The sequence below is a fragment of the Rousettus aegyptiacus genome, unplaced genomic scaffold (assembly GCF_014176215.1).
Source record: "Rousettus aegyptiacus isolate mRouAeg1 unplaced genomic scaffold, mRouAeg1.p scaffold_m13_p_14, whole genome shotgun sequence".
In the NCBI taxonomy this organism is placed as follows: domain Eukaryota; kingdom Metazoa; phylum Chordata; class Mammalia; order Chiroptera; family Pteropodidae; genus Rousettus; species Rousettus aegyptiacus.
In genome coordinates, this window is record NW_023416289.1 from 54419758 (window position 1) to 54443934 (window position 24177).

General features: G+C 39.9%; 1 protein-coding gene across 9 annotated transcripts in view; it reads right to left on the reverse strand.

The window, feature by feature from the left end:
* The window catches only part of AKAP13 (A-kinase anchoring protein 13), a 235136-nt gene that overhangs the window by 196033 nt on the left and 14926 nt on the right, over nt 1-24177 (reverse strand). Inside the window, exon 1 of one of the 9 annotated variants that reach the window (XM_036231989.1) lies at nt 17599-18891. The exons of the other annotated variants lie outside the window; for them this stretch is intronic. Coding sequence (XP_036087882.1) covers nt 17599-17686 — 88 coding nt within the window. The 5' untranslated portion in view covers nt 17687-18891. Of the gene's footprint in view, nt 1-17598; nt 18892-24177 lie in introns of those variants that run through there. 9 annotated transcript variants of the gene reach the window in all.

Here is a 24177-nt window from a genome sequence, read left to right on the forward strand (position 1 = left end):
CTTGACAGCTGTTAAAGAGACCAAATGAAGAAAAGTAAACTGAGGGCTTCAGAGAGCTTAGGTGAGTCATTCAAGATAAAAGAGTTATTAACTGCTAGGGTCAAGATGATGCCTCGGGGGTGCAGTTTCTTTGGGGGATGACGAAATGTTGTTACAATCACTGTGGCGATCCTTACACAGCTCTGTGAATATACTAAAAGCCACCGAATTGTACACTTTACGTGGGTGAATCATGTGGTATATGAATTATATCTCAAGCCGTTTAAAAGAGTTGCAGTTAAGAATTGAACCCAGGTCCATACTCTTTCCACTTTATCGAACAGCTCTTATTTTTTGAAAAAATCCATTATTTTCAAAAGCAAAGCAGAGGTCCTGTCATTTTCTAACTACGCATCCCTCTTTTACGGCTTGCCCCTTCCCCCACTCCATCCTTAAAGTTCAGAAAGCAGGATAAAGAACATTGAGTCCTGTCAAGCAGCACACCAAAATCCAATGAAGTCACGGAAACGAGTGCTCAAGTCTCCCCACACGTTGTTTGATTTGGCACTGACTTTGTTCCAAAACAAAAAGGGAATCTCATTTACCTGACTTGCATTTCCAAGGGTACGACCAACTTACACAGTTTACAATAACAGCATCCGACACACAGGCTCGTGAGACTCACTGCCAGACGTCGTCGGTCCACGCCATCCCCCAACTCCGCTTCTCTGTCTTTATTACGGAGTTAGGGTTACTTCTACCCAGTGTAATTTTGCACTTTACACCCATTGGAATGCTACTTCTGTGACCTCTAATTACCTTAAGCTCAAACACACTCATTTAATGTGAGTCCTCTGAAGGTTTCCCTGTGCTCTCGGAGGATTTATAGTGTAGTGAGGGACAAAATCACAATAATCACACAAATAAACAGAAAAGTGCAGCACTATTGCAAACAGGAGGCACATGGCATTATGAAAACAAATAACAGATTTTACCTGTTTGGGAAGCCAAGGAAAAGCTTCTCTGAGGAAATGAGTGAGCCAGCTGACAAAGAACCTAGCGAAAGAGAGTAGGCAAATATGAAGGATTAAAAGAAAACAAATGTGGCTAAAGCAAAGAGAATAGGAAGGAATCCTGTGTGAAATGAGGCTGAAAGTGTGGGGGCCAGACTAGTAGGGCCTTGTAGACCCTGTCGACTATTTTGGTCTTTATTTTAAAAGTAAGGGTCATGATTAAATTTTTATTTTAAAAGGATCAGTTTAGATATTGGAAAACAGAGGGAAAGAAGGCAGGAAGTAGATTCCAGCTAGAAGCCTGTGACAGTAATTCAAGGAAGGGGGAAAAGCTAGGGCTTGATTAAGAGAGACGAGGATAGACAACAGGTATCGAGGATATTAAACTCAGTAAGTTTTGTCAATAAATGTAATAAATATACAGACTGAGAAGGAAGGCGTGTCAAGGATGATTTCTAGATTTCTGCCTTGCATGGCACAGACTGATAGTGGTGTCATTTACTGAGTGGAAAAGAGAACTGTGCATCCATGTGTATCTGACTTTTTCCCCAACAAGACTTTTGGTTCTGTGACAGTCACAATGTGGGCCCCCAAACAGTATTTAACAGATTAGTAGTACACACCAGCGAGAGCTCTAAATGAGTCCCCCCTTGAGTCAAATTTTTAAATAATTCCAGCTGAGAAACAGAAACAATTTTCATGAGAACTATGCTAAAATTTAGCTAACGGTGAGTGGCTATCACACATTCCAGTTTAGAAAACACACTTTGAAAATGTATAGTCCTCTCAAAACACCAGACGGCTGTAAAGTGTTATATGCTAGATTTCTGCTTCTAGCACCATCCCTCTTTCCCAAAATCATCTTCTTTCTTGCACTAATCAAATTATTATGACGGTCTCTAAAAATGTTAAGATACCAATCACTTTAATGCTTAAATGCCCTTTGTTTTCTGCACTTATTGCTAGGATACAGTGATCTTTCGAGACCTGTTTCTGGGAATGAGAACATCAAAGCTAAAAGGAAATGTTGTAACATAGTTCCAGTCTCCTTTATCTTACAGGAAGGACAAGGAGGCCCTAAGAAGAAACTTATTTAGAGATAGAATTAAATGGGACTCAAACCCTAACTACCCAATCCCGCACCACTGTCAAAGCAGGTTTTTCCAACATACATTATTACTTTTACGTATTTGACCCTTTCTGAAAATTTCTAATGATTACGGCAACTGGCCAGAGGATGGGGGAAAGTTCAATGAACTGCAGTTCATCTTCAAGCCCCAACACGGCCTGTGTAGGGCACTGACAGCAGCATCCACACAGAGAAGTAGAATGAGGAAGGATGAGATGCAAATATTGCTAATGGCTACAGTTCCTACTTCATCTACATTCAACAGGTGCACAGAGCTGTTCCAACTTTCCCCAAAGCTTTATTTAAGGAAAAAGTAGAGAAGAAACAAATCAATTTTTTCCTCATTAAAGTTACTGGTAGCAAAGGAAAAGACTTAGGGAGAGTAAATTTTGACTGTGAATTATTAGAAACTGAATGTACCAAATTACTATCTGGAGCAGTGAGAATGGATATCACAGAGTATATGATAATAACAGCTAATAACTATACCTTGGGTTTATGACATATCGAGCTCTGTCATAAAAACTTTATACTAAATAATTATTAATCTTCACAATAGCTCTGCTTTATGGAAGAGGGAACTGAACAGGAATGTTGAACACATTGTCCAAGGTCACACAATTAAGTAAGTGATGAGCAGAGAAAGGTTTAGAATCCAGGCATTTTGGCTCTAAAATGTATATGCTCTTAACCACCATGCAGGACTGCCTGTCAAAGTACATGTGTATCATGAAACCCAAATGTTTACATTGTCAATTAGTTATACAATGTTTACTAATGAGATGGATTTTAAATTAAATTCTCTTCAACAGAGCCCAGAGCTTAAGGAAGTGCTGGGCAAAGTGGAGAGAAAGAGGAGGCATGATTACCGGTCCAGACAACCTAGGCAGTTACCTGTGGGTAGCCATCACACCCGACACGTATTTTTCCATCCTACTCCCTTAGTTTCAACCACCACTTCTATGCAGATTGCTCCGGACAATGACTCTCAAGCTTCGATGTCTTTCCAAGGCTCCGTACCCTTACTGGCAACTCTTCCCGACAGCATGTTCTGCACCAAACCCACTATCTACACGCTCTGTCCTCCATCCTCGCTAATGGTCTCACGTCAGGTTCTCATGCAACTATTTCCTTCTCCATACTCTCCTACGCTATTGTCAACGAACCTTGTTTATTTCCCTCTGCCCTGTCTCCTTATTTGTCCCTCCTGCCCAAGCCCACGTCCTCCTCCTTGGACTGTTGCTTCTCTGTTGCTCCCCCTGCCTCTGAGCAAAATCTGTCCTCCACATTATCATGAGGTTCAACTCTCCCACAATTTGGATATAACGTGTGTGTCAATTTCCTGACCAAATCGTTCCAAGGACCCCTTGCTTTTTCACAAGAAGGCCAAACTCCCTAGCCTAAAATTACTATCTGCATTTTATTTCCTGCTGCCATGACAACTCTAGCAATACCAGGCTGGTCACTCACTGATCACAGAACTTCTACGACTAAGGTAAAATAATCAGAAGGAAAAACTTCAGGGACAGTAATATTACGATGAGACAAACACAAGTAATTTTTGGCCCTCTCCATTCCTGCCTTAGTGTAATTAACTGGCTGAATTTCCTCGATCTGATTATGGACCGACTTTTTTCACAGTTGATCTCTCTCTCTCTCCAAGTCAGTCTATCAGTACTAAAATAAAGGCAAATCACAGTACTATGGGAACCCAAAGGAAGATGTAATTAAATAAATTTTCGTCAGCATACTGCTATATTAAATATTCTCATAATATGACAAGCAGGTAAGAAAACAATTAGATGACATTTTGGGGCGCACACATCCTAAATAATAAATTTCTAATATCGATGACTGCTAAAAATCATAAAATGTATCGGTTTACTTTTCCATCTTCAGAATGAGAACATGTCAAACAGTCTTCTCTGGGTGGACTCTCGAGGGTGCCATCACAGCTGACAACTCTGTGAGCTCTTTCAGCCGCAAAGTGCCAAGCTGATCACCGTTTTCCTTGGTATTGTAAGGGCCTCAAAAGCAAGGCCCACAAACTGTGCTAACGAATTTTCCCTAAAATTATCTAACATCTTTTAAAAATGTAGATAACCCCAAGGAGGTTCATTCCAAAGAACTGCTTGATCAGATAATGCCCCAGGACTTACAGAGATCAGAGGATAAGGGCTTTTTGATTGAGCAAGCTTATGGAGGACAAGAGGAAAGAAGAGTTCATTTAAGTCATATACTTTGAGAGAAGATGTGAAATGGAAAAACAATATGCACGACTTGTGCAAATTTTCTACCTAAATTTCCTCAGCTGTAAAACAAGTTCTCAAAATAGCTATGATGTCTGTACCATGTGAAGAGTTAACTTCTACGGTAAAAGAATACCCCAGGGCAAAGTGGCTGGGAAAGAAAGTCTCCAGGAAGTGAGAGATCCAGCATGGAAAGCAGCAGAAGGCCACTGGAGAACAAAACCCACTCAGCAGGAAGGGTTGCTGGAACCCTGCTGTTAAACTCACTGCGTTCTAACTGAATTCTAATCCCTTTCCCACAAAGCCTGTGTGGCCATGTCTTCCGAAAACGATGAAAATGGACTCCGTAGTCTCTCCTAGACATCCTAAAAGGATCATGTTCTGGTTTGTTAGTCTTTCACTCAACCACTAACAGCTTTTCTCTCCAATTTTTCTGAACAAGTGCAAAGCAAAAGTAACAATGTGAAGTAAAGATTTTACTCTATAAACAATTTATTACTCCAGTGTGGATTTATTCTGCAACCAAGTCAAAGGTTCACTGGCACTAGAATAAGAAAGATGAAAATAATTCACTTTTTCTTTCCTTTCTTTTCCACACCTCCTAAACCACTTTTTAGGATTCTCATCCTGATTCACTGGTCCAAATGTTTCGATGATCAATGGAACCTGTGACCTTTGGTTGTTTTGTCTGTTTGTTAATGAGCCTGGTGTAGCAGTAAGAGAAGCTCCTCTCTAGCCTGAGTTCCATTATTCAGCCCAAACGAAACATTTGTCAGGAATAAATATAATTTATATAACAAGTAGTTAGCTTAAGTGGAAAGCCCTAAATCACTGAACAAAACAGTTTAGTGATTAACAGGGTAGGCCTGGTTAATATAAAGAACTCTTCTTTTAGCTGTCCAGAGTCCAAACATCCCACCTCTGTTTGTACTCATTATGCCTCCGAACCTTAGCCTCAAGCAACAAGAAAAAAATGTCTGCTGGCAAATGTCACTAAGGGAGAAAAAATCTTGATTTCTGTACAAACATTTCATCCACCTTTCTGTTTCCAGACAGGATACTATGGCAACAACATAAGCAACAGATTAGAATAAGTCATGCTATTTGATAAAGTGAGGGTGTCAATGGAAAGTTCTGGCTGTCAGAAAGACCATGACTGTTGAAAACATCTCCTAAAGGAAGAAGGAAGAAAAAAACTAGGTACCAGGGTCACGAATACCCTACGCACCCAGGCACACGCACATTTTGTTTACATAAAAAGGAGAGTACACTACAATTGATGCTTCTTACCTATTGACTCCATGCAAATAGTTTGATGATTCAAGAATTAACAGTACTTAGGAGAGAGGTTTTAGGGCAGATACTTCTCACCATATCATCAGAAACTTACTGCATGGCTCCACTAACACAGAAAATTAGAATGCTGCCATATCATAAAAGGATCTTTGTTGAGTGGAAGTCTATTTTACAGATGAAGAAACTGAGTGGCTTGCCTGGTAATCCACAGCTAGTTATTAGTTAGTGCTTGATAAATTTAAATTGCTGACGAAATCGACCCACTTGAAGGAACTTTCATTGTTAAAATTCCCAGCTCTCTCCTTTATCTTTTTATTCAGTTAAAAAATAGCAAAGTTAAAATTAAAGGTCCCAAAGCTGCAAGCACAGCACAGAAAGAGGAAAAACAAGCCTGAATTTGAGCAAGACACAAGGGGATCTTGGAACTTCTAATTCTGATAGAGAATAAAAGGGAAGCCACAAGAACCTGAAAAGAAAGAAAAGGAGAACTCCTGGATCCTTTTTTTCTTTTGAAAACTTTCAAATCAACAAAGAAAACACAGGTTAGCAATTTTAACTGAAAGATGCTTAAGTTTTCCCCGTTTTTCAGATCCATCACATACTAGCTGAATAACACTGGACAAATTATTTAACCCCAGACTGTAAAAGAGAAAGGGGGGACATAGAGAGCTGAAGCAAAGGAACACATTTTTAATACATGTCATAGAGTTTTGTGAAATACAAGGCTTGGCTTATAATAGATACTCATCAAATATTAGCACCTAACCTTTCCCTCCCCATGAAAAAACAGGCCTGAATTCATCAGTAGATCGAGACACTGTTCCAAGGAACTGCTGTCCAGAATCCACGTTATCAATCACACAAAATTAAACATGCACCGCCACGCCAAAATCAGAATGTCAGTGATAAGGGGAGAAAGGTTTTCCTTCATACTTTGGTAATTTCCAAATGTTTCTGTAACAAACATGTTTTACTTTTACAGTTAGAAAAAATTGAAAAAAAGGAAAGAAAACGTTCTAAGGAGGGTTTCTCATCACTCTCCTGTTAGAACTATTTTTAACAAATGTTCAAGTTAGCTGACACTATCCTAGACTGATGTGACCCAAAGTGTGTGTGAAAATAAGATTTTATAATCACCATCAGAGGGAGAGGATAACAGAGCAATTTCTTAACTAAAACCAAGCTGCCTAAAACTCTACTCCCTGTTAACAAAGACTGTGTATGCCTGCTTAAGAGAATCAGAATCAAGCATCGACTTCCCTACAATAAGTCCAAGCAAGATCTAAGACAAACCCCTTCCCTCTCTTTTCCTTCAACTAAGTCAAGAAAATGAAGGCTTCTGCTCATCAGCATATTCAGACTGAGAGGTGGTAACAGTCTAAAGGAAAAAAAACTTCTAAGAGTCCGCTCGACAAATGGCAACGGGAAAAGTGACTATATCAAAAGCATAATACACAACAACTGTATCAATAATCTCTCCTTTTACTTATCACTTTTCTAGGAAGGAAAGCTGTGAACTCTGTAAAAATAGAAAATTGACAGCTGGAGAGAGGAGTCCCAGAAAACCATATGTAAGATACACAAAGAAGGAAATTTAGAATCAAAAATGATTAAAATTGAAAAGACCATTTAGACAATGGGTCTAAAATCATTTTTAGGTGAAGAAACTGCAGCCTTAAAGTAGCTTTGCCAAAGTTTGCCGAAGTGAGAGATTCTAGAAAGCTTAAGAAAAACTGAGACCTAGGGTCTGGCACAAAGTAAATAATCAGTTATGGTTGGCCTTTATTTATTCAATGTGTGATAATACAATAATATGCACAGAATGACTTAAAGAAAAAAAAAAAAGACGATCCATAAAAGAAAATGAGATAAACTAGACTTGACCAAAATTAAAAACTTTTCCTCTTCAAAACACACCGCTAAGAATGTGAAAAGCCAGAGATTAGGAGAAAATATTTGCAAATCGAGTATCTAATAAAAGGTTTGTATCCAGAATATATCAAGAATATATGGCTCTTATAACGGCTATATCAGCCCCTTTAGTAAAATGGACTACTCCAGATTTTTATTTTTTTTTATTTCCACCACACTAAGCTATCCCCAGACTTAGTCCTTGGCTTTTGAACTGTCATCATTACTTTGCTAGAGGCTAGAAAAAGAGGTATTAAACTTCTTCAAACTGTATACATGACAAGAGCAATCGAGGGCTCCGGGAAAGTTGTTTTCCTAAGAAAAAGAAAAATGTGTGACACCTTAGTGACTACTTAGAATCTTTCGTACCTGAATGACCTTGAGGTAAGTGAAAACTGGTTAATTAAAGAAAACATTTACCTATGCAATACCAGACAGAACAATTCCTATCCATGACTACAGAGGAAGAAAGCTCTTTATCTGCAATGACGACTCCTCTTTAAGACTTTTCAGCAAACGCCAAGGCCAGGGTAGGATCCATGAGTTTACAAGAGCGGCATCTCAGAGCATGCGGATAAATTCCGGAAAAATAAATTTTAATTGTTTCACCTACAAAACAGAAATCTGCCCAATTAATATGGTGCTAACGCTGTGGAAACAAGTCTGTGACCTGTAAGCCAGCTGAGAACCTGCTAGTTGCGGTCAGAAGAGGAGGCCACAAGAAGGAGAGGACCGAGGTGTTTGCTTTGATGAAGGGCAGGGCAGAGACCTCTAGACTGGTTCTTCTGGAAGCACAAACTGGTTCGGCCAAAGCAATTGCTAAATATGTGAAGGATGGGCACAGAACACCATAAACACGGATAGCTTTGCTGGGTGTTCTTTTTCTGACACAGGGAATTTCCAAATGCTTGCTTAACATTCGGTAACAACCTGGTTTTAATGAGACCAGTCCAGAGCTGCTCTAACGCAAACATTCATGTGTTTAGGAAGCTTAGCTAACAATACGAAGAGATGATTAAGAAGTCACCAGAATTGGGTTCAGACCAAAGCAAAGGCCAAGGAGCTTATGAACTGACTAGGTAGTCACAGCATTTCTAAGACAGGTACAATCTCATTGTATTTTCCACCTATAAATCACGAAAGGGTAGGAAAAGCAAAGTGCCCACTGCTGACAGAGATGTGGCAAAACAAATACTCACATACTCGGATGCTGGGCATGAAATATAAAGTGGTCATCAGCATTTTGGATAACATTAACAAATTAACAAGATGCATAAAGAAACTTGAAAATGTTCATACTTTAAAAAAGTAGGTTCGCTTTACCATAAGGAAATAATGATGAAATAGAGGGGAAAACCTGTTTTGACAAAAATTAAGTGTCCACTAATAGAGGATTAAATTTGATAACTATGAAGAATTATGCTCTCCCTTAAAATAATACCGAAAAACTACAGAACATGAGAACATTATTAAATGAAAAAAGAGCACAGAAAATTGTATATAAATGATCTTCTTAACTATGCATTTTTAAAACCATGTATTAGGGAGGGAAATGCTACAGAAAAATGAAAACATCAACTATCTCTAAGTAATGAAATTATGGGTAATTATTTCCTTTTATGTACTTGCTGAATTTTATTTATCACTTATATAATGGGATAGTGGCGGGGGGTGGGGGGAGATGATCCCACCACACCTTCTGAAAATAAAGTGGCAAATGCTTTCAACCCTAAGAAACAAAGCTGCTGGAAATCTGCCCAGAGCCTCTCTTGACAGTTTTCTGCCCTTTTAGAATAATGTGATTCTAAATGACATAGATTGGTCTATGGCAACACTAGCAGCATCACAGATCATTTTTATCGCCTTCTAATAGCGGAACGAAGTCCAATTCTGCAAAGCAAAGTGAATGAAACTATAGTCGTATAATGAGGCTCACATTCACGCAGATCTTTTTCAGATAACAAAATAAAATTTTTCCCGGTTTCTATATTGAAGTAAACTCTTAAACTCCTAACCCTAGAACTTTCCCAGAATAGTAAAAATAACAGTAATCTCGGTATCCCCAGTAAGCTGCTATTGAATGGTGCATGTCTGGAGAGGGAATTCAGCAGAAATCTCCCACATTTTGCAAACCACTCCATAAAAAATGTTTCAGCTATCCTCAAACTCAACCAACTTTTTTTTTTTTTTTTTCAAGACTGGCAGAGGCATGAACAGAGCTCAAGGGGTTAGGAAAATAATGGGGGAAAAAGATAATCCAAAATAAATATGTATTAGCTTGCATTTTTTCCCCTCACTGAAGGAAAAATACATTTTTATTGCAGATAAAAAGTGAGCAGTATTTTGCAGCCAAAATAAACTAAAGTTAGGCTAAGCTAGGAATGAGGCTAGAATGAGTTGAGACAGCTAAAAGAGAAAGCTGTTTTCTATTGCTCTTAGGCTAAAGTACATATTCTACTGAAAAGGAAGAAATGAGAACTAATCTGGTATGTAACACTCAATATTCAAAAACAAAGAATCCCAGAAGTAGAAATGGAAAGAGCCCCTCATCAAAACCGCCTCACAGAAATCATTACAAAAATAAAAGTATTTCTATCAATTGAAGAAATTTCAAAAAAGTTTATTCAAGTGCTTACTATTATTTCAGTCATTTTTACTATCACATGATGAGGAAGAATCATGAAATCAGACCTGGAAAAAGTCTTAGAAAACATCTGCTCCAGTCCACCAGTGGATCTAGACGCAACCAAAGAATGTCGTTTTTGCTCGAGTTGTAAAAACGTAATACAAATTTAAGTACAAAAGAACTTAAGGCCGGGGGTACCCTGAGCTATGCCACTGTTTCAGCCAGGGAAAGTGATGAGCACACATGCCACTCTGCAGAAGAGTCACCCGAGCGTTTCCAACCATCTGCTCTTCCTTCTCTCTGACCTGACCAAAATATGTAACATAAGCATGTCACTCCTTTAACAGTTTTAGACAGTCTCTGCTCATAATTTCAAACGGAAAAGTGAAACAATCACTAATTAATTCACTTAAGAGTTCCTACAAGAAAATTTTGCACAGTTCAGAAGCCTTCATTAAAAAAGTAAATGGTTTCCCACCCCCACCTTAGGCAGTGAGATAGTTTTCCTTAATGGCTTCCTTTTAAAAACTTATGATGTGTTTAAACATTATAGAGAAGATTAAACAAAAGTTTTGTTAAATGTTATTTCTTAAAATAATTTTAATATTAAAGGCATCTTTTTCATACACCATACCCCAGATCTGCACAATTGTGCAATCCTTTCACATCTGAACAATAACTGAGACTTGACATCTCTTTTGCCTGCATCCCTCCAACCAAACACAAACACAAGCACACACGAGGGTATCTTATATTTTTTAACCTAACATCTATCCTAAGGTCAGTCTACTAAGAGAATGCTGTAAGCAATTTCCTTACTATCTCCCTCACTTTCGTATCACCTATAAGCAAGAATATTTTGAAAACGAACTACTTCAAAACACTTTTAAATGTTATACAATTTAGAATTTTTATATTCCTGCAGTATACTTATAGTACCTAAAGGCTAGAAATAGTAGATCTTAGGAAAATCAACTCGAGTTTGCTTAACACTAAGAGGCAAAGTGACTAGCACCTCATCGCTTGACCATCTCCACCTCAGCACTTTTTAAAAGCTCTAAATTTAATACAACAATGATTTTCCTATTGGTTCATAAGAGTAAGGCGACATCTGCAACTTACTATGTGCAAGATACTGTGCTAAGTACCCGACACTCTTATTTCATCCTCACAGCCTCTTGAGGAAGGGACCAGCACTACCCTTGTTTGAAAGGTGAGGGCACCGAGGACTTGGGAAGGTGGTTTCCTGTGGTCACAGCGCTGGCGGAGCTGAGGCGTGCGTGTAAATGGTCCAGCTTCCAGTCTCAGCTCTTCATCACTACAACGGCGTAACCAGGGGTATTTTTAGATTTTCCTGATACACCTGGCTTCTAAATTTATGACAAACGGACTTCTAAACAATGCTAGTGTCCTCTACACCGCCAGAGTGACTGTCTGGGAGGTAAAACATTCGTGGCTATTCCATCCCCCGGACCCAGTCCTCAGTAATTACAAAAAACTCTGACTCGTCACCGACTATGACCTTCATCTCTCAGTGTCACCAGAAGAACCCACTTGAGAAAGTAAAGGTGTTTAACAATTTGGTGAGAAAAGAGAAAACTGATGATTAAGATCTGGCCTGGGTGCAGCAAAGGTACCATAGGGGTTGTGACGGCAGACCTTAATTTGTATCTGGGCTCTTTAATTTGTTAGCTCTAAAGCAAGTATTCAAACTGTCAAAACTTCCATTTCCTCATATGCAAAATAAGATAACAACAGTAATACCCGTATAGGTATTATTATGAATATTAAGCTACTAAGTGTAAGGCCAGCATGCATGATGCCTGGCATACAGCCGGGATTCAAAGGCTAGTTGCTATATGCGATGACTAGAAGTAAAGAAGGCTAGATAAACAGTAACTAACTGCCTGACATGTTAAAACAGGATGAAATGCAGAAACACACATAAACCCAAGGCATGACTTCAAGCACAAGAGTAGGAATGAAGTAAGAACTTCAAGACAACAAAACTGTGCAGTTAGAAAGATTGGTTCAGTGACATACAACAACTTAAAGCTTTTAAGAAACAAATCCATCAATAGACACAAACACACATATCACTCATCTCCCTTGATGGGAAGGACTGAGTCACACAAAACATCTCTCTCTACAGGTGAAAGTATCAGCATACTTTTATATATTGAATAGAGTGTACAACTTCGGCTAATTTGGAACTGCGTGGGAAAGATAATTTAGTGACAAATGTTAATTAACTAAGGGAAAATTTTACTACTTTAATGTAGATAATACCTTGAAACTAGGAACCAATAAAATACTGCCAAGAAGAGATTCTATTTGACCTGCTACAGTGATTAAAAATATGTGTAATTAGCACATACAGTAAACAAAAGGGCCCTTATTAAAGATAAACGTTATCCCAGTCTGCCTCCAAAATACAAATTTAACTTAACAGAGTCCAAATTAATGAGACTTTATAGAATGATAATGCTTTGCTATTAAAAAAAAATACACAAATTCATTCCAAAAGATACACCTATAAATGAAGTCTACTGGGTTCTACAATGAACTCCTGGAAAGACTGAATTTACTTCTACGTTGGAAATTCTGCTTAAATCCATCACAGATTGCATTCACAGATCTAAACAGACAAAAAGCATCCCTGGTTCAACTATTCCTACGTCAGAATAAAGTACAGGATTAAAGTCTAGGGAAAAGGCAAAGGTTTATTCAGAAGAACAAACGTGTTTCTGAAAACTGAGAAATTAAATTATTCTCTTTGATGGCATAACTCGCAGTGCCTATAAGAATCCCAGATCCCTGCCCCACCCCACACCTAGTGAATTCAAATCTTCCCAGGAGATTCTGATCCTGAGCCAGGACTGAGAACAACAGCCTCCCTGTAGTGTCTATACAAAAGTTGCGCTCCCTTACCCTTGTAAAAAGACAATAAAGTAAATCAGCTTGGGTTTTTCTGGTTGGTTGGCTGGTTGGTTGGTTAGGAAATCTCTGGCCTTGTGGCACTTATCAAGATGTCAACTGTGCATACTTTAACTCTCCAACTAAATCCTAAATTTCCTTGTGGCCAGAAGGGAGGTTACTATTTCCTGAGCACCTAGCACCAAAACGTTTTAGCAAGAGCACTCTAGTAGATGCTCAGCCAGTAAAGTAAATTAGTCCAATAAAAACGAAATGTTAAGAAACAGCTCAGGGAATTACCTCCCATGCTTTCCCCTTCCCTGACCGAAAACAACTCCCAGATGGACCATTAGTCATGTGAGGGAGAGAGGAAGGGGGAAGAGCATCTGGGGAAACTCTACGAGTAGTACATGATCCTAAGTTAGAAACTCTAGAAAATCCACTAGGAAAAACACAGATAAAGAGCCTAAGAAGTATAAAACTAACTAATTAGGTAGAAAAGAATGGTGGTGGTTAGAACGTTCTAAACAAGAGGTATATAATTTGTCTTCTGTGGTCATGTCATACAAGATCTTTTGGGTCAAGATACAACTGGATTCAAATTCCAGCTCCACTAATGACATGACTGCAGTCACGTGCCACAGTTTCTTCACCGTACCCCATAAGTGGGGTAAGAACACTACTATAAAGTAAGGAAAAATGAGATAGCTGTAAAACATCTCGTAAGCTGGCACATCCCAGGTGTTCAACAAAAATCACTTGCCTTCGTATTCCAGTAGAAACTCGGAAGGTAAGATAACATAAGAAAAGATAAGAAAAGGATGAGTAGCAGCAGACAAAACCGGGTGGTCATTCTCTTGGTCGCTTTTAATTATGTGCCTTCGCAGATGTTTGCTGGGTTTATTTTATGACTGTAGGTGTGCCAGCCCTCAGTCCTAGGCTCAAGCTACCACCTCTGATGTGCGAGATCACAGGAAAGCGAAAAAGTGACTGTAAAGCCCATAAGCTTTTAAATCCTTTTTAGAAACAAGACCTTAATAGCATTGATGCAAACCCACAAATGACCATTTAAGTCCCCCAACCACTCTGGGGGTGGGGGAGGGGTGGGGAAGGGGACTTTACCTTCACTGAGGCTCGGGGCTTGACTTTGCAAGACACTGAGAAATGACAACTTCTAAACTTCACAACTGTGCACAGGGATCCCGCAAACTGAGCAGGCCACTAGGGAAGTTAACGATGGCACTGTGATCTTTATGCAGCAGGAAAGGGAAGGGGGTCATGTTAAGGAAGACAGGGACAAGGCCAGACTTGTTCATGTGGCCAGGAACAACACGTGAAGTCAGTTACGGGGAGCTGGCCGTCCAGAAGCACGGGGGAAGCCTGGCTGAGGCTTCTGCGTTCAAACAGTGCTCGGGAGTACGAGCTGAACGGATGGTAACACAAACCCGCCGTCGATGTTCCTCTGACATTCGATGTCCTTTTCTTTTGACATCATACTTTTATTACTGCAATTCAAGATCAATTTAGCGATTCTGACAGCTATGTCAGTCATGACTAAAATACACTTATTATGGTCAACTTAAGCTCTAATTAATCCAAGACTTTGTCAGCAGCAAGTGTGCGCGCCATATTTTCTTGTGCCTAAAGGTCAGCAGGGCGATGAGAAAGAAACGGCTCCTCATTCTCTCTGGGGTTGCAAAGAGTGAGGAGGATGGACAAAAGAGAAAACCTTTCACAGCCTTCTGTCATTTCCAGATGGCTTATGAGTGACCCGTGAAACAATGTCCTTACAGAGAAGTGATAGCTTCAAGATGCCAGGTACTGTCACCCCATTTTTATGATGATCTGCAAAACAGCTTCTTGGAAAGTGTGGCCCATGATTCTGGAAGTGACTTTTAGTCCCTTTAGCCCGGTCGGTTCCCCTCCCTGCTTGAGAGAAAGGCTGCACATTGATCTCCTTTTAACCAACGTGAGGACCACTGCCAGCCACGTGTAGGCAATCAGCTGGCCACCTTCTGACAGAAGACACAAACACAACCTAAAAGTTGGCACTTAAATCTCAGACACTGACTGGGATATGGAGGGATACCTTATTGTACCAGGACACAATGCTGGGAAATTTTGCTGACAGTGAAGTACAGGACCCAGAGATACATTGTGCAGGAGGTCAATGGCTACTTATTTCACGTGACAGAAGTTATCTCAACAGCACGGACTCTCAAAGTCCAAAAACAGCTGGAAGCTTGCCTATTATACATTCAAAAAAGTTTGCCCCTACCTAGGATGAACATATGAATATTTCCAACACCAATCTAAAACTAAAAATCAAAGAATTAGCAAGGAAAAGTTACAGGTACTACTACTGGGAGAGGTATTCAGTGTTACTTTACATTAATGATACGGGCTATTTCCAGAGCAGTTTAACAAAAGGGAGGGAAAAAAATAAACAGAATGCACAAAAAGGCTCCCGCCTGCCACAGCACCTGGCCACCCACAGCTGAGTCTTGAACCAAACATTATTCAGGCGGCTCACAAAATAGCACCCGAAAATAACTGATGTAGAACCATCATGCATTTCTTTTTTTAAAGTCCTCCCCAAGCACCCAGTATAATGCTAAACATCAACTGCACAATGAATAGAGTTGTTTAGACCAATTCTTAAGTGTCCACTTACACAAAGAGGCGGTCCAGTGAACTCTGAGTTTACGGAAGGGAAATCCAACCCCTTTCTTCATTACTGCTCTCAAGGTTTTAGAATGTCCTTCCTTCCCGCCTCCTTCCCTCCCCAACTCCTCATGGCAGAGCATCTGTTTCCACCTCACTTAGTTCACATCTCTTTGTCAAAATCTTTCTAAGGACATTTACCATACTGACTCATTATTTTTCTGTTTACAAAGCTGCTTCGACCCATGAATTTTGAGCTCAAGAGCTACACAACACACGGACTGCAGGACTGTGAGCACATAAGCTCTCTCATAAACCTCCTCTCACTTCTAAGACGCTAATAATCAATATACTCATCTCTCACTTTAAGTCATTTCTCTCCGAAATGCCTCAGCAGCAGACTAACCAAAGAACCATTAATAATTCTAGAGAAACTTGGACTACCAGCCCACCCTAAAACTAAATTTTAACAAACAAAACACTCCGACCTCAGAGAATTCAACCAAAAAGTTTACATGACACTCTCTGTCACACTCTGAGGTTACAGGTTTTTCCCCATCATAAAGCTGCCATTCCACATGATCAAGCCCAGAATCAACTTTAGAAAACAGAATAGTACCCTTACCCCAGACCATTTTAGTCACTTACATCCAGTCACACTGCTTCCCAAACACAATGGGAAGACTAAAAGAAGAAAATACTTCGAGCCGATGCCAACAGTCTCGGGGGTAGGACATCTTCTCAATTTGTCATTTGCTCAAAGACATTGAAAGAACCAAGAACAAATTAACCATTCATCTTAGAAATGCATCCGGACCAAGAGAAGGCATTCTGACGTCAGAATTAAGAAAACATGCAGTCCACCAACTTGCTTATCCAATTCTGGAGCTCCCGAACTCTTTCCAAATTACTAAAATAAAGGAACACTCTGTCCCCGTAACATTTGTCTAACAGTTTCTCTCCCATCTGCACTCTATGTATCATCTACATCTCACTACAATTCATTTTCATTTGTAAAGGGGGATATTTATTATTATCATTGGCATAAAAACTATTGACTATTTCATAGGGAAAAAGCAAAATAATCATATTCCGCTTCCACTTTTTTACAACTATTCCTAAGTTCTCATTTTGTTTTTCCCTCATTTTACAGTTCTTTCTTACAATTAGCAATTCAATTCGACCACAAAATACACTTTTAGAGATGAACGGTCAATCTTTACAACAGTTTAAACTGGCCCCCTGTCAAAGTCTATTTACATAATACAAATCTGAAAGACAAGTTTCAATTGCACACTGGCCGCAGCAGTGTTGAGGGAAGGGATGGCTGGTCCGAAAGCACGGTGAGAATGTCAGAGAGAAATCTGGGAATAAAGCTGGAGTTAATTGAGACCAAATTTTAAAAAAGGAATCACACCTCCTTTCCCTGTTTTTTGGGATAAAATAGGTACTCGTGTTTCCTTTTCCAATGAAGTGGTAAAAAAAAAAAAAAAAAAAAAAAAAAAAGAAAAGAAAAAAGAGAAAGAAAATAATGACACTTTAATGATTATAATAAAGTATGATATAAATATATGTACTCTTTAATAAAGAGGTATGACGTGTAACATAAACAACAGTTAATTTCAAAACAAGTTTGAAAAGACAACTTTAAACTAAGTAGTGGGAAGTAAAGCTGTTGAAGCACGTGAGACACTGAGAAAGAATACGAACACTCCCACGGTTCTCTGGGGCAGCAGGAAGCCCACCGAGCAGAAACGCGCGTTCCAGAGATGCTCGCACACTGGGGGGCCGGACACCACACGCTGCTGGTCTCACCATCTGGGGCTGAAGCGCGGCAACTCCGGTTCCTGCGTGAGATGCCCGAGTGGGGCAACTTCCTCTTTCCCAGCCTGTGCTTCCGCATTCGCTCTCTTCTCCTTCACCTGACGCTCTCAGCGTAAGAATCCAGAAGCCTGGATGGAACCGGACAGACACCTGACTTCAACTCCGTCCCCATTTCCTCTTCTCTCAATGGGAAAACTCCTCTCCAATCCAGAGGGCCTAAGGCTTTTGCATCCCTGAATGAAATCAAAAAGATGACTAAAGCCAGCAGTGGGCTCTAAGCTAGAGTCCTCCTATAAACCTCCCCCACCCGGAGCAACACCTGCGCTACACCAACTACCACTAATCTGTAAGAAAATAAGCTTAGAGACTTCCGGTAATGGCCTGTTCTAAAGTTCTGCCCACCTTTTTACAGGTCTGGTCCCGCAAAACAAGACGAGCCCACAGCCTGGGTTAAAAAGAAAACACGGGCAGGGCCTTCAGCCGTGGCTTGAGACATGCGTCAATACTCTGCGGACGATGCATCCGTTCTAGTGCTGCTTTATAACCTGCTCTTCTCGGTGAGGCGGTAGAGCATTGTGACGACGAACTCAGGCCTCTGAATCAGATGTCAGCGAGGTCTGACACGAGGCAAGGAGGAAAGGGAGCGCATTCCAGGCACAGCCTAGGGCACAGCCTGAGTACAGGCATGTTCAGGACACAGTGAGGGAATCTGAAGAGTCACAGACAAGGAGAAATACCCCAGCTGCCAAGCACCTTAGCCCAACCCAAGGACAGGAAAATGCCTTGACGAAGAACCCCAATATGGCAGTGACCTGGGGAGAAAAAAGTCTGGAAAGGAAGGTTTCAAGATCGAGGTGGAAGGAATCTGACTGTCAAGCTTAGTAGTTTGAACTTGATCCTAGAAGCTTCACAAAGCCCCTGAAAGAAGTTCAGTTTGAATTCCGGAGGTGTTTTGGAAAAGCCAGTCTAAAGGGTGTGCAGAAGAATAAAAGTAACAGAAAGGCTGAAGACCTATTGGAAGCCACTGCCGTGACCCGAGTGACAGCTAATAAGGAAGGGCATGACCGAGCCTCAAGATGAAGACAACAGTAAAGGCATGTCACACAAAAGACGACATGACAGGACTTGGTTCTAGCTGGGCAGTTGGTGATGAATGACTAGCCCAGGGGAAAAAATGGCCATGATGCTTATTCTAATAACCACAGCCAGAGGCCGTAAAAAAAAAGAGAGGGAAGCAACACTACTCTAGGGATCCTACGTCAGTAAACCACACCGAGAAAACTTCCAGAAAATTCCAATCCAATTTCAACCAAACTCTAAAACTCTAACATCCTCCTCTAAAAAAAAAAAAAAAAAAGGGAGGAAACTAATTCCTTGAACGGAAGGAACTTACCTCAGAAGCAACAACTCTCCCTCGTAATGTGATGTTCATTAAAAGAATACTGGCTGCATCAAGAGACAATGAAAAGAATGGAAGAGGAAAACAGATTTGCAAATCATGTCCCTGATAAGGGGCTAACATCCAGAACATATTTAAAAACTCCTTCAACTCAGCAACAAAAACACAAACAACTCAATTTAAAACTAGGTGAAGAATTTGAACAAGCATTCCTCCAGAGAAGATATACCAATGGCCAATAAGCACACGAAAAGATGCTCAATATCACTAATCATTGGAGAATGTAAATCACTATCACAATGAGATACCACCTGACACCCATTAGGATGACTAATGTTAAAAAAAAAATAAGAAAAATAGCAAGTGTTGGGGAGGATGTGGAGAAACTGGAACTCCTGTGCACTGACAGGAATGCAAAATGGTGTAGCTGCTGATGGACAACCACACGGTGGTTCCTCAAAAAATTAAAAACAGAATTACTACATGATCCAACAATGTACAGGTATGTCCACCCAAAGAACTGAAAGCAGGAACCCGAAGAGATATTTGTGCACTCATGTTCATAGCAGCATCATTCACAACAGACAAGTGAAGCGACCCAAGCGTCCAGTGATGGAGGAACAAACAAAATGTGTCCTATATATACAGTGAAATACTATTCAGTCCTGAAAGGGACTAAATATTCTGACATATGAATGAACCCTGAGGATGTTACACTAAGTAAAATAATCCAGTCACAAAAAGACAAATACTGTATGATTCCACTTATGTACGCTAAGTAGAACAGACAGATTCTTAAAGAAAGTAGAATGGTGGTTGCCAGGGGCTGGAAGGACGGGTAGTTATGGTTTAATTGGGACAGTTTCCATTGTGAAGACAGACAGTGTAAGTATACTTACAGTAAGTATATAGACAGCAATGTAAGTATACTTAATACCACTGAACTGTGCACTTAATTAAGATGGTTGGCAAACTTTATGTTATGTATTATTTCACCAAAACTAATTATTTAAATTAAAAAATAAAGATTACTAGCACACAATAAGATGGTGTTTTCTGCATGAAAAAAATGAACTCGGAAACAGACTGTAGGCAAAAACAAAAAGCCACATTGAAAGAGGTAATCTAAGCCAAGCTCAAAAAATCACCTCCTCCAGGAAGTACTTATTTGAATGAATCATGCCCCTCCGCACACCATCATCCACCCAGTAGCCTAAGCTGGAAACTCCCGGTCATCCTGGACAACTACCACCCCTACTCTCCACCATCTACTCACCGCACTCAATCCATTTGAACTTGAAAATGTCCAGCAGATCTGCTGAGTCCCCTGTGACTACACCTTCACCCGCACTTCCTAACTCAACCTCACTGCTCACTCTGCTGAAACACATCAAGCTCTTTTTGACTTGTTTCTTTACACATACCCTTCCTGCAGGACTGTTCTAGTCCTTCTCCTCAATCCATGCCGGCATATTCTTACATCGCGCTTTAACATCCAGCACAAATATTATATCCATCAACTGCATTCCTCAGACGTTTGCATATATCACCGTTATACCACAAATTTCCGTATCCCTCATTATACCCCAAAATTATCTTTGCATCCCTAGTTCCATTCATTCCGCTCATTTTTTCTTTCAGTGTGCTAATACTACTTGTACTTATAATTGCCATATTCATTCTTTTTTGTTGTGAACAAGGTGCTTATCCTTCAGAAGAGCTTAAAATAATCTGCCACTAGAAACAAATCAAGTTAGCTTCATGCTCACATACTCTCTTCCTCAAAGCACCTACGTTGTTTACACAAAATGTTGATTATGAAATTTAATTGCATTTACAAAATGAGCAAAGAAACAGAGCTGCAAACAACTTATTAAAGCACTAGACAATTCACGCATCCTAAAGCAGGAGCACACAAATCCCACAACTTATTTCTTTAACAGGAATGCACACTGGGAAGGTCAGTATTTGCTGTGCAGGTCTTTTACCTTCCAATGTCCTGCAGACCAAGATCTACCCTTAAAGAAACCCTTCCCAATAGCTACAACTGCAGGTGAAATCCGGCAGCATGCTATATACAAAGTAGGTACTGGTTTTTCCATTTTACGTACAACATAACTACAGCTCAAAAAAGGCTAAGTATCTAGTCCAAGGTCACAAAAACTAGGTTAGAGCAAAACTTGAACCTACACTCATGAAACCATACAATGTTGTACAGACTTCAGCCGGGTCCCTTCATTTCAGGACATTAAGCACATTAACAGAAACACCGAGAATTACTATTAGAATTCAATCTTAATGGAAGATTCCGGAAAAAAGAGTGTGTCCAGTAACACTCCGTTGTGTCTCAATATTATTCTAACAAATAGCATCAGATGCAACATATAGCCCTTCAAGATACACCCAAGCAGCCTTCATTTTGTCCTTAAGGCTACTCTCTTAGCAAAACCTAAAACTGCTTTCATTTCACATTAAAAAGAATCATGGCTTCGGAATAAGACTGATTTTCGCCAATGTTCTGGATCCTGCTCTTATGGACTGTAGAGTCTAGGAAGTACTCTAGCTTCTGTGACCCTCAGATTTCCTTAACAGAAGATGGATATAAAGTCTCAATAAAGTGAATAAACAGCATCCGGCACAGACTAAGCATTCAAGAAATCTAAAGTTTCCTTCATTCCATCTCAACTCTACCAGAATTTTATCTTCAATTTTGGCATCCACATTAGGTTAGAATTCCAAAAATTTAACTGGTCCTCTGTAAAATCAGGATGTTAATCTCATCCTTGTCAAACATTTTATTTTGTGGATATGAAACTCGCAAAATTTACAAAGCTAACTAGTAGCCAAACCGGATTAGAATCTGGGTCTTTTTAACTGCCCAGTTCAAAACTCTGTATCAAGGGCACGTATCTTTCAGGAGTCAATCCATAGACATAACAAAAAAACTGAGACAAAAAGTATGAATTGGTTTAAACATCCGACCCATACATTCATAAGCCCTACGTTTACCCTAAATGACACATTAGGAAACCCTACGGAATGCATGAAGAAAACACGAAATAGACCTTACACTGATAATGAAATGGTAATGAAGACTCACCAGTGTGTCAATGAGTCATAGGAAATAGCATTCTAGTTTTTAAAAACCATTGCCACATAGGGCCCTGCTGTATAAACCTGCATAAGATTGCTAAGAATGTACAAACACAATGACAATAGCCAGAAAGAGGCAAGCGCAAGGAAGCCAGAACTTTAAAGATAACAATTTTTCAAACAAAAGCAAATTAATCATTGACTGGCTGTTCAACACAGCCACAATCTAACAATGAATCACTCAGTAAACATTGCTGGGTCTCTCCCATATGCTCGGGCTAGGGAAGGGTTTGACACTAGCCCAGTAAAGGGACTAATACATAAAATTAAAATTGACAACATAGGATAGAAAGCAAGGTGCCAAAAAGGCTTAGGAAGTCAGAAGGAGAGATCATAGCCAGCTGTACGAATGAAACAGGGTTTGTACAAGAAATATCCTTCAAGGCACGTTAAAAGCGAAGTTAGATCTGGATATGCAGAGATGGGAAGGAACACTGAGTGTTTCCTCAGAGTCCAACTTCAACACTGGCATGCAAAGTGATCAATACGTGATTCTCAAATGCATGAATGGGCAAAAGCACCTGCTGGATATACAGTTCACGGTGACGAGGGAACAGTATTGAACCACAGTGTGGCAGGACCACGGTGTGGCAGGCCTGACTCAGACCTTGTTCCATGGGCAGTGAGGAACTACTGTTTCCACACAGGGCAGTGACATGAGCAGAGCTGTGCTTCTGGAAGAATAAAAGGACACGGGATGATAGCTGAAAGAGAAACTTTGCCCTCTAATATGTATTTAACGTCGTTGACCTTTGTACCCAAAGTAATTTTGCTTCATTCTTGGTCGGTCCCCTCTCCTTAGCAATCTATTACATAAGTGATTACTGATGATGTGATAGCATCATGATAGGCTATGTTACACTGTGGAAATAAACAACCAGACTGTCAGAGGCTGAACACAGAATAAAGTAAACAATAAAGTTTACGTCTCACTCAAAGATCACCATGGCTGCAGGCGGCTCTAGGGAAGCCGCCCTCATGCCTTAGCTCCGTTCTCAAGCCTGCTTTAACTGCATGGTAAGACCCCAGGAGCAGGGAGAGAGACAGCAAGGGTCTCACATAAACGCTTCCATCCAAAAGTGCTTCATGTCATTTCTGCTCACCTTTCATTGGAGAAAGTAAATCTCACGGCCACACTGAACTGAAAGAGACCAAGAAACGGACCCTTTGCATGCCTAAGAAGAACTAGCAACCGTGGTGAGCGGCACTAACGCCCATTGCAATGTGATGTCTTTGCAAATGCCCAGTTACTCTGCAATTAGGTAACGTCGTAGCAAACTTGTTCTTGAGGCACCAAAATTATCACCAAATTTCCAACGTACCCTTATGAATATGATGATTCTCATACTGATTATGAAACAATATAATCTATATATATTCTATCACTAACCAATTTAGCATCATATTTTCTTTTTTAGTTTTTATATCTATTATTCTTCCAGGAAAAATTTCCAAGCTTTTATAAAACCACACATGCTATTTCATCCTGCTCAATCAAATCTGGTAATTTTCTCATTCATTCCTTATTTATAAGGACGTAACAAATGGGGAATACAGTCTGACAATTTCAACCCTAATATTGAGTCCTTGGCATAATCCAAGCAGTTAAGAAGAATGAAAGGTGCCAATCACTTATATTGTAAGATTTCATTAATGAGAAACATGGGTAGTAATGGTTCTATTAATTTCATCAAGCTGAAAAATCTCTGCAAATTTAGAAGTAGCAAGCAAACAGGAGAATGCACGCATCTTAGAAATACAATCCTAGTTCCAAACCCCACCTCTATCACTTAGTAGCTGTGGGATCTTGGCCAAGCTACGTTATCTCTGTGAGCCTCAATTTCCCATCTACAGTAGTTAACTCCAGCCACTTCACAAGGCGATCTCAAGATTAAATGAGACAATTTACATAAAATACTACAAGGTAGATGCTAAAAAAAGGTGGTGAGCAGCATAAATGTTTTAATAAGCAAGGAATATAACTGTCTTTACCTTTTCATTAGAATTCTCCAAGTTAG